The 11,992-nt window shown below is 43.8% G+C and overlaps 1 protein-coding gene across 1 annotated transcript in view; it reads right to left on the reverse strand.

Annotated features, from left to right (window-relative positions):
• Positions 1–4,895: 4,895 nt before the first annotated feature.
• LOC147010961 (polycystin family receptor for egg jelly-like) overlaps positions 4,896–11,992 on the reverse strand; it is a 179,844-nt gene continuing 172,747 nt past the window's right edge. Inside the window, exons 21-23 of the mRNA XM_085860453.1 lie at positions 11,790–11,990; positions 7,208–7,492; positions 4,896–6,862 (exon numbers count right to left, since the gene is read on the reverse strand). Coding sequence (XP_085716579.1) covers positions 6,306–6,862; positions 7,208–7,492; positions 11,790–11,990 — 1,043 coding nt within the window. The 3' untranslated portion in view covers positions 4,896–6,305. The remainder of the gene's footprint in view (positions 6,863–7,207; positions 7,493–11,789; positions 11,991–11,992) is intronic.

Genomic DNA, 11,992 nt, shown 5'->3' on the forward strand with positions numbered 1-11,992 from the left:
GCCCTGCGGTGAGTTCCACGACATCCACCAGCAACATCAAAGACGGTGGTCTTGAAGGCACTCCACAACTCTTCAGGACCTCCCAAAGCACCCAGACCCCCCAAATCTCCACTCAGCCTGTTCGCAAACTCCTCAGCTGCCCTCTCATCCTTGAGCTTGCCAACATCCAGCCTCGGCTGGGATGGTACCATTCTCCTGGATTTAAGGTGCAGCTTCAGAGTTGCTACAACAAGCCGGTGGTCAGTATTGAGGAACTGAGCACTCTGGTGGACCCTGCAGTTCTGGATCATCCTCCAGCGACCATCAACGAGGGCATAGTCAATCTCCTTTGCCACACCGCCAGCGTTGGAATACCAAGTCCAGCGATAAGCTTGTGGGCGCTGAAACCATGAACCAGCCACCCTAAGTCCATGACTTCTTGCAAAGTCAAGGAACTTAGTGCTATTCGGGTTCACAGTTCCAGACCCATGGGGACAAACACATGTCTCATAACCGTCCCTATCAGTTCCAGTCAATGCTTTGAAATCCACCAAGAGGAGAAGTGTATCTCGTCTGGGACACTGATCAACCACAGACTCGAGTGTGGCGTAGATTGCATCCTTCACGGTGAGATCACTCGCCTCAGTCGGAGCATAAACAGAGACCAGGGAAATGACACCTAAGGAGTGACGAATCCTTAATCTCATAATACGCTCGTTGACCTGTGTTACCTCAATTATCATTGGAGTCAGCTTATTGGACACAGCTACAGCAACTCCTTGGGTATGGTAACCATCAGAGCGACCAGACCCATATTAGGTGTAACTACCCACCATTATCTCGACGCAATCCGGTCTCCGAACCTCAGAGAGAGCTGCAATACCGATGTCTAAATGCTTGAGCTCAGATGATAACAGAGACAGGTGATCATCCTCTCTTAGGGATAGGACATTCCAGGCACCCACCCGAAGGGACCGCCTCAGATTAACCCAAGGAGACCGCCATCTGGTGGGCGACACCTCAGCACCACTCCGACACACTCTCCCGCAATCTGACCCAGGGATGTTACCCCGTGGTTTCCCTCCTATCATCAAACATTGAGGGTCCCGAAGGCTTTGCCCCAATCCCGTCATCCGGTGAGCTGCCCTGCGAAGGGTAAAGATCTTCAAGTCTGTAAGGGAGGATACTACTGATCCCAGTCGATCAGATAACCAGAATGAGGGAAAACCTTTCAAGCAGGCAATAGTAGAAGAACTATGGAATGCAGTGAAAGTCCTTCTCCTCCAAAATAGGTATTTGCTATCTTCTCAGGAACTCCACACACAATTTCGATGAAACTTGACCACAACCTTCAGCACCCCTGATGTACCAAAGTTTGGTCACAGCATTAAAAAAAATATCAGCCGTTTCCCCCCCAAAATAGGTATTTACTTTCTTCTCCATTTCATATTTTGTGGGTCATCCACGCCTACCAGTGATTCCTTGGTTATCTTATCCAGCTGCTACCAGGTGAGTGCCCAGAGGTATTGCCCACAATTTTTCTTCTCTTTTTCTGTTCCATCTTCTGTTTTCCTCTTCCTATTATTTTCAATTTTTCTTCTGTTCCATCCCCTGTTTTCCTCTTCCTCTTATTGCTGTGTTTGAACTTGCATCAAGCTTCTTCACCACCAGAGTTCTCATTTCCACCCCTCACCCAATTTGCCCTCTAATTGTTCACGTCCCTTGCTGTCAGTGTGTCTTCTCCATTTTCCAGTGTTGTTTCTTTTCTGTGTTCTCTTTCGATGAGCCGTGACTTTCTTTAAAAATATATTTATTTGGATTAAAATTAATCGGAGAGAAAGTTATTTGGATTAACTTTGAAAATGTACACATCTCATCATGCTTCAAAACAATGTATTTATTTGTTTTTTTCCATGATCTGTTACATGGAGTCTCAAAATTCATTTTTATTCCATAATGTTGAACAATTCTCTCTGTAAAAGTTTGATCGAGTTGTAAAATTTATCTCGAATAAGATAGATAAATGTACTGTTACGGACATCACCTCCAGACAGCTCCGCAAGGACAAAATGTCTCGAGAGACCATGGATGCTGTCTACAACCCTTAACTCGGGTCCGATATATTCGCACCCAGAGTTGGTTTACTGTGTCGGTGAGTTGAGCATGGCAGACAGGGAACCATGCCAGTGACTATGAGGCAAATAATTAATTGGCCGAGTGAACCAACACTGAGTGCTGCATTATATAGGCTACCATTGAAACTAGTCTCGGATCAATTGTCCTTGGGAACGCTATTTCAGATATTTTATGAAAGGGGGGTTGGGGGTGGGGAGGTGTGATGGGTTAATGGAAGGAATGTTCTTGCATCTCGTCTTACTGATACCTTCCATCTTCACCATTACTTCCCGGTGTGAACGTGGTTATCGCTCCGGTGCTGCTGACATCAAGCAAGACAATGCTTTGCGAGTGTTTCGGTGCAGGGAATTGGTTCACACGTTGGCTTTGTCTATAGCATCTAATGAAGCGGACGTGAGAGAATGGTGTGACATGTAAGAGAATGTTAGAAATAAGGAGATAGAGAAATAAAGAAACAGAGCGATAGAGAAATATAAATAAAAGGAAAATATAGAGATTGGGAAAAGGGAACGAAACCCTTTCTGCTCACATGCGCAATGCATATTTGTCACATAAATATGATTTACTTAACTTCTAAACAGAATTTTAAAGAAACTAGGACACTCGGTGGAGTGCATACCTCCATCTTGTAATGCCTGATCCACAAGAACATATCGGGCCCATTACATTTATGAAATATCATGCGATACAGTACTATATCGTTTACGGTCCTATCTCTCAATGAAGAATCACCTAAAAAATTAAATAATTCTCTTATCCAGATCCGGATCTTCACCAAAATCAAAGCAATTCGTCCTTGTCACACACCCAACCTGTCCAACTTTTTGAGATATGCATTATATCGTTTTTGGCCCTCTCTCTCAATGGTGAAGAATCACTTTAAAAATTCTAGTAGTCGGATCCGGATCTTCACCAAAATCCAATCGCTTCATCCTTGTCAAACACTCAACCAGTCCACAAAATTTCATCCGAATCTGTCGCCAACTTTTTGAGATATCCTGTACACAGACAGAAAGGGGTGAAAATGTTACCTCCGCCACCCAAGGTGAAGGAGGTTATAAATGACTCATATTTATGTGTGTGCTTGTATCTGCACGGGAGAGGGGGGTAGTGCACGAAGTCTACGCACACTCACAACCGTATTCATGATCTGAAAGATCGTTGGAAGTCTGATTGAAACACAGTGGCAACTTGAGGTAGTGCACACACCTTTGAGCAGTCTTATCGCAGAGTAATTCCCAGCACAACTACAAACTCACTCCAGCACTTCTGAGGCATTGTTGCATCTTTGAGTGTGCCATCCTTTGGAGTGATGCTAAGACGGGTGTCCCATCTCGTGGTGTCTGCTGGATGTCAAACACCCTGCAGTATCTTTTTTCACGAACATGCCATTATTGCCAGATTCCTTCCCTGAATAATACTGGTTAAGGCAATGGAAAACCACCCAATGTATTCTCTGATGAGACAACACATCAGTGGCGTTGAAAAATTATAAACATTGAATTGGATGTTTATTTACCTGATAAGTGTTATACACAGAGGTAAAACAAAAGGTATGGTCAATCGATTTTGGGACAATAAATATTGTGACGTCCACGGGACTTGAACAGTCCTGCCAACGTAGAATGAGCCGAAACGATGGAGGCGGTTTATTTTCTTATAACCCAAAGATGGTGGTTTTAATCGCTCTACAGCAAACGGGACGAGGAAGGTGGCACGAGTCGCTTTTCACTGAGTTAATAATGTTTATTTCTCTAACCAGAAATAATAGGACTCGGCAAGAGGAGGGATCCGGGGCGATTCGAAGGGATGGTGGTGTGGGTTCGGGCGTGGGGAAAACACAAACAATTCCAATGGATATACAAATCTCAAACCCTCTAAGGCGCCAGGTACACACACACACACACACACACACACACACACACACACACACACACACACACACACACACACACACACACACACACACACACACACACACAACGTAGCTGGTGGTCAGGCTTGCCCGTGGTGTCGACGCAACAGTCCCTGGATTGGCGCCGGACGAGCTGGCGTTGCGCTCGTCAGGGGCAGGAGACACCGTGGTGCTGTTCAGGGTGGTGTCGACCTCCTGGTGTAGGCCCAAGACCGCTCACAGCCGCCAGGGAGCCAGTTCTGGCGCCAAGATGCGAGCAGGAGAGGGAGGCAGGTCCGCCCGCCGTTCGGTCCAGTACTCCGAGCAAGCAGAACTCCAGAGCCAACCGAGGTGAGGCATGAGGCACAGCAAGGCCACGAGACACGACGAATCGAGGAATGAACCAGCGCAACAAGAGAGCACGCTCCGAGACCAACAGCCTCGACAAGACGCTTTCTTTTTATGACTCTCTTCCTCTTCTTTTCCCGAACAGAACCTTTTTATACTCGAGTCCTCGTCACTTCCAATCGAGCCGTTTTATTGGCCCTCCGCCAATCGTGATCAAGGGGCGGAGCCATCCGCAGCACTGTCCTGTTACGTCACGGCAAGCCTCCAGGGAATACTAAAAGGGTTTACGCAGACACACTTACCCTAACCCGTCTCCCTATCTAATTACGTGACAATTATCATTTCCTCCTTGAAGAAATGGACATTTACTAGACAACTTATCACCACTGAATTGCTACTTATTACATCGAGATCCTGGTAAACTCGAACAGCATGGCATACCAAATTAAACATCCTAATTACCCTTTGAATGCATACCCCCCCCCCCCAGACGTAACAATATTGAATAACTGACCGGTAACTGTGTCCTTTTCAGCAACAAAGAGATTTATTTTTAACAGTGCAAGACATTCATGTTTCCAATCACAATTTCAATTTTTTTTTTTTTTTACACTTTTCATATTGTCACTGTAACGAAATACACTCACAAAGGAATCTTTGAGCATGAGGATCATAGATCCACGAGTCAGGCAGTTGTTGTGCGAAGCCAAAGGCAAACAGATTGCACAATGAATCTTCCCGAAGATAAATGACAAATTAGATAATGACTACTCTCAATTAAACTTAGACCAACAGGATGGCATGGAAGTCATGCAATTTCCTTTGAGCTGTCTAATGTGGGTTCGAATCTGGGATTGATGATAAATTGGTGGATTGGTGATTTGCATTAAAGAATGTTTCATCACAAAGAGGGAATTCCTTGGGTGGATATTGTGCTGGGTGCAAGCATTAGTTGGTGAAATAAAATATTCCATGGTGTCTTTTATTTTAGACACTGAACAAATTGCAAGTTCCTGCCCAAATCACCTTAAGTTGTGTCAGGCCTGGCAAGACAGCTCATGAAAGATTTTAACCTCTCAGCCGACCCACAAGATGGGAATCATTGGGACGGTTGAAGAAGCAGGAGTTAAGATGACTGAGTTTAACTTTGTATTGTTTTTTTTTTTTTTCTGCCAAACAATACCGTGTTATTCAGCCATTATCTATTACAACCAAAGGTGTGACACAGAGATAGATAGAGCACTTCTTAGGAGTCTGTGGTTGGCACTTTAAAGAAAAGAAAAACATTTAAATCAGAAACATTCACTTTTGCTGCAGAAGGTCGAACTGTATTAATATTGGTGTGTGTGTGTGAGACAGAGACAGAGACAGAGACAGAGACAGAGACAGAGACAGAGACAGAGACAGAGACAGAGACAGAGACAGAGAGAGAGAGAGAGAGAGAGAGAGAGAGAGAGAGAGAGAGAGAGAGAGAGAGAGAGAGAGAGAGAGAGAGAGAGAGAGAGAGAGAGAGAGAGAGAGAGAGAGACATCACCCATGTGGCTGCAGCCTCACGTGGGGGTGTGGGTTGCAGGAGGGGGACGTAAATTCTCAATTCAAATGTGTATCACCTGATGGTGGTGGCAGAAGGTATTACAATTTTAAAATTTCCTTTGGCTATAAAGTGCGACTTATTCACGTTTCTCTTCCCACGCAACACCAGGTAAATCTGCTGGTCAAAAATAAATTTAACATTTCTATCACGACGACTAAAAAGCAAATTTAATTTACTTGATTTTGTGGAACATGCACAAAAACATAATATGTTGTCAGAAATGAAAGAATCAATTTTTTAAAAGAATAACTTAAAGGGAAAATGAAAATGAGAAGTACAGCAGAGATTGCTAGAAAGCCATGGTGAAGATTTGCATGGTCGACAATAGGTGACTGAACCACAATGACCTGGTAATCACTTTTTTTCACTGCTATGTTTTTTCTTCTTCTTGCGTTTTAATTCAGACAAAGCCTTGTATGTTTTGAGCAGAGGGCTGGTAAAGATGGAGAATGGTAGGGCAGACTCATCATCTTCGCTAAATGCAGCAGATGTTGCTTCGCTGACCAGCAGAATTCCAACGTCAAACAACAGGATAGCAAAAGAGAACATGAAAACTAAATATAGAAATGCTGCAAGATCTCCACCCAGCGTGAACAATTGCTTGAAATCGCTCTTTCCTAACAATGCAGAAATTACAGATGTCATGCTTAAAATCAAGCTATCATAGAGTCGCAAGTACGAACCAAAAACAGCCCAAAAGAGGAGAGCATATGCCAAAAGAATCACACAAAAAATGATTGAGAAGGGTTTCAAAAGCTCCGCAGTCAGCTGCATTGATCTGAACATTGGTCGAAGCCATTGTGATGCACCAAAAATCTCATAGATTTTTAAAAAGATGAGGAAGACGAGAGCAGCAAGGATGTGGGAAGACAACAGGTTGAGGCCGATAAAATTCAACGTCTTGGCTTTCCCTGTTGAAATAGAAAAGCATTCAAAATGTTTCAATATCAATATTTATTTTATCATTATGTAAACTTATCACTGTTTTGGGAGGAAACTAAAAGTAAGAGAGAATAATTTTGAACCTTAAGTACAGTATTATTAACGAAACGAATTTTGAATGCGCTCCTCCGATTTATTTACAACAATCCACTTAATTTTAACTTCATGAGGGTAACCAGTAAATATGTCAGCTAAGTCACAACTCACTGCCCTGGATGAACAAGTGAAAGGACGACAGCACTTCATGAGGTATTTTGTAAAAAATAAACAAAAATAAGTTGCACAATTTTTATGTTGTTAAAAAAACAACTCACATGGTCCAGCCATCTTCAAAGCAGAAAGCTCATATCCAGCATTGTTTTTAAGGTAAAAGACAACGATCGCACTCAACCCCAAAGACAACGAGAGAAATTCACTCCAAGATGCAAGGCGAAAGAAAATTTTGGTGCCCAGCTGTCTGGCCTGAATGACCATGAGGATGATGAGGCAGGCGATGACGATGATGTATCCAACATATGCCACATGCAGGACAGTGTTCATAATTTGATTGTTCTGTTGAACTCGATATACAAAAATTTCATGTGAAGGCATAAAAACACCTAGAAAGAAGATGAAATATAAACAAAAACAACACGTTCTCAGATTTTTGCTCCTGTTTGGATCCCTTCCATTTATGCATTGCAGGAACAAAAAGAGTACTGTTAAAATGTCCACTACAAATCAAACAATTAGCTGTTGTTTTTCAACCGATTCACAAATCTCACAAATTTTGGGAACAACTTTTGGATACAATAAGCAAGGGAATGAAGTGACAGGACACGATTAGGGGTGGAACCACTGCAAGTAAGAGGGTTGGGAAGGAAGGGATAATAAAGATTGTGTGTGAGGTTAAAGGAGTTAGATTAGATTATTTAAAGGGGTTAGTGTCCCTTGAGAGACAAAATTCTTTTTTGCCCTACGGTGAGTTCCAAGATATCCACTGGCAACATCAAGGACGGTGGTCTTGAAGGCACTCCACAACTCCTCAGGACCTCCCAAAGCACCCAGACCCCCCAAATCTCCACTCAGCTTGTTTGCAAACTCCTCTGTTACCCTCTCACCCTTGAGCTTGCCAACTTCCAGCCTCGGCTGAGATGGTACCATTCTCCTGGATTCAAGGTACAACTTAAGAGTTGCTACAACAAGCCTGTGGTCAGTATTGAGGAACTGAGCACTCTGGTGGACCCTGCAGTTCTGGATCATCCTCCAGCGACCATCAACGAGGACATAGTCAATCTCCTTTGCCACACCACCAGTGTTGGAACACCAAGTCCAGCGATGAGCTTGTGGGTGCTGAAACCATGAACTGGCCACCCTAAGTCCATGACTTCTTGCAAAGTCAAGGAACTTAGTGTTGTTCAGGTTCACAGTTCCTGACCCATGAGGACCAACACACGTCTCATAACCATCCCTATCAGTTCCATTCGATGCATTGAAATCCCCCAATACTAGAAGTGTATCTCGTCTGGGGCACTGATCAACCACAGACTCGAGCGTGGCGTAGAATGCATCCTTCACGGTGAGATCACTCGCCTCAGTTGGAGCATAAACAGAGACCAAGGAAATGACACCCAAGGAGTGACAGTCTCACAATATGCTCGTTGACTGGTGTTACCTCAATTATCATTGGAGTCAGCTTATTGGACACAGCTACAGCAACTCCTTGGGCATGGTATCCATCATAGCGACTCGACCAATAGTAGGTGTAACCACCCGCCATGATCTCGCCGCAATCCGGTCTCCGATCCTCAGAGAGAGCTGCAATACCGATGTCCAAACGCTTGAGCTCAGATGATAACAGAGACAGGTGATCATCCTCTCTTTGGGAAAGGACATTCCAGGCACCCACCCGAAGGGACCGCCTCAGGTTAACCCAAGGAGACCGCCGTCTGGTGGACGACACCTCAGCACCACTCTGACACACTCTCCAGCAATCTGACCCGGGAATGTTACCCCGTGGTTTTTCTCCCATCATCAAAGATTGGGGGTCCTGAAGGCTTTGCCCCAATCCCGTCATCTGGTAAGCTGCCCTACGAAGGGATGCTGCATGGGAGGTACTCCCACGGAGTGGGTTTTCAGATTTCTTTGTGTTGTTGTGTTTTGTGGAATGAAGGGTTTTACGGTGGCCGGATTGCAAATCCTGCTACCAACCTCCTAATAAGAAGTAACCCAACTGCAGGAGGACGTCTGCAGACACAGTTGGGCACTAGATATGGATGTTCGTTGGCTCACAAGGAGCTCCTCCGCCCTTTGACAGGTTTTGTTTTTAATCCTGCTGGGTGTCCATATCCAAACACCTTCCTCACCAAAAAACCTGGAGGGGGAGATGGTTTATTCACCGACAACCTGACCATGGAACAGGTTAGTACAAGTTTAAATGATCCCTGTAGTATGTCACAGATCTGATCTTGCCTGAGCTGACATAGCAAGAGAATGAGGGAGAGCAAGTTTCTTTGTAAGAAGAAACTTGCTCTCTGCCTTGATATTTACAAGACAATGTTTTCTGGTTTGCCTCAGGATAGACATATACATGGTGAGATCCTTATGGAGTGAGCCAAAGTTACCCTCAGTCAAGGCCCTGTCACACCTTGACATTTTAGCCAGCGTATGCCGACGTATGAAAAATTTGGCAAATATGCTGGCACACGTCGAATACGTTATGGGTAAGTTTTGTATACGTTAAGAGCACGCTGAAACGTGCTGGTATACATCGTAGTTCGCCGAGCTCGTCGACAAATTTTAAGCATGCTCAAAATTTTTCGACGTATGCCAGCGTATGACTCACACGTTCCGCATACACTGGCCATAAGTTGTAGGCACGTTATGCGATCGTTGACACACGCTACTCGTAAGTTACTCATAAGTCGAAACATGTCGAGGTAATGTTTTGCGTTCCCGAAACTTATTTCTAACCTATGAGTAACGTGCTTTGAACCTATGTGTAACGTATCTCCAACGCATATTGACATATGTAGATGTATTTGACGTCTTCCGGACGACCACAGAACTTACTGAACGTGTTTCTAACTTATAGCTACCATGCAATGGCGTATTGGCAGCGTTTAGGGGAATTGGTATATAAAAATGGGCTTCACACAGGAGGAACCCCGTCAGTGTTCCAGACTCCATGGTTTTTATTTTTATTTTTTTTCTTCAGCATGACGGTGATGTTGACACTTCGCTGTCTAGTGCGGTTATGTTTGAATCGTTGAGTGGCAGCCTATTAATAGGCTATGCCACGTGATCGTCGGCAATAAGCAAACGTGCACTATGCATAAGTTAGACTATCGTTGGGCATAGGTTGCGAACGCCGACAACACGCTAAGCATTCGTTGGTATAAGTTATCTTTAAGTTATCGAAACGTTCTGTGTACGTTACTAATACGTTATGCATATGTCCAACTCGTTATGAACACGCCCAAAACTGAAAAAAACATCAATAGTTCAGCGTACGCCAGCATTTTACATACATTTTGATACGTTGCCATACGCTGGCTAAAACGCCAAGGTGTGACAGGGCCCTCAGGTTTGCTTTCCACGTTGAAAAAGGAAGCTGCATGATTACAGATGCCTCCCCACAGAATTCAATGCATCAGCTTTGAGAGGATGGATATGATAGTTGCAATCAGGATGGGAGGAACTGGTGCGTGAGCAAAATTTGGCTTTTGTGAAAGTATTCCAGCATGTCAGACCCTGTGGAGATGGTAGCCCAACCATTTTTGTGAGAGAGCTGTATTTCTTCATGACTGGATCACTAAACAAATTTAAACATCTGATGTTGGGATACATGATCCCCTTTTCTTGTTGTTGGAATCACTTCCCAAGTTTGCTAACGATGCCGGACTGACTCTGGCTCAACACCTTGTGAGGTGTCCCAACAATTAGCTACCACTGTCTATCAAAACCCCTCCACCCACTCCTTCCTGCTAACAGCAGTGCTGCCAACAACTCCACAACAACAACTCTGCTGCCAACAACTTACTGTGTTGGTACAAAATTGGGTCAATACCTGAGCCCGTGGCTTTAATGGGATTTGTTGTGCTATCTGGGTTGCATCTGCTCTCATGAGTCATTCTGCCTTTTTGTTCTGGGTCGAGTGCACTGGCTAACGACCCACTATACCTTTCTGGATCAATAGCTTGCTTTGGCCGTATATCCTTTCTCAGTCTCCATTACCATTTTTATATCTCCTTTGTTTTTCATGCATTGTATTGTTCGTATTTTGTGCATTGTGCCATTTGTGTTTCATGAAGAGATGGAGGGAGACTATGACAAGAGAGAGTGTGTGTGTGTTGGAGAGAGAGACAGAGAGACAGAGAGACAGAGAGACAGAGAGAGAGAAGGATTTGTATTGTATTTACATATGGAGTGTCCATGCCATCCTCACATAGGAAGTCCTGACTTCCCGATGGTTATTTTCCACATTCATTCCTTTTGTTTGAAATATCAAAGAAACAAGATTTCCAACCACAAAAATAAACTTAAGAGTTTATGCCCTGGATATTTCCTTACTTTCTCAATAATTTTTAACAAAGAAGTTAAGATATAAATTGGCAATAAACGTGTAACAGATAAAATGCTTCTGGTTATAAATCACAGATAAATATCACAAGAAAGCTATAATTGGATCTTTGTTCATTATATCAAGTGAATGAAGTTATAGATGTACAAGGTTGTTACATTCTCTGCAAGATAGAAGCTCACAGAAGAGCAAGGTGACCGAGGGGAAGACCTGATGATGGGGCAGTGGGGTAACAGTTTGACAATAAAATAAAGGGAAGGAATGAACAGGAAAAGAGGAGAGAGAGAGTTTTTGAAGATGCCTTTCAGACAACAAAGTAATGATGGCAGACAAACCTGAAAACCTTTCAACCAGCATTGTGGTGTAGCAAAAGAGGTTTACGTTTGGATTGTAGACAACAAACTCTGTAAAAATTGCTGACGTTTTGGCATCACACCAGGAGTTCTTGATGAGGTAATTGACCATGTCATTTGCCCTGGAAAGGTTTCCTTCCAGGTGTGCAATGTAACCACCACTACCAAATGATGTTGTTTGTCCT

This window comes from Eptatretus burgeri, chromosome 16, assembly GCF_056783735.1.
Source record: "Eptatretus burgeri isolate ZD-2024b chromosome 16, Ebu_testis_v1, whole genome shotgun sequence".
NCBI classification, from domain to species: domain Eukaryota; kingdom Metazoa; phylum Chordata; class Myxini; order Myxiniformes; family Myxinidae; genus Eptatretus; species Eptatretus burgeri.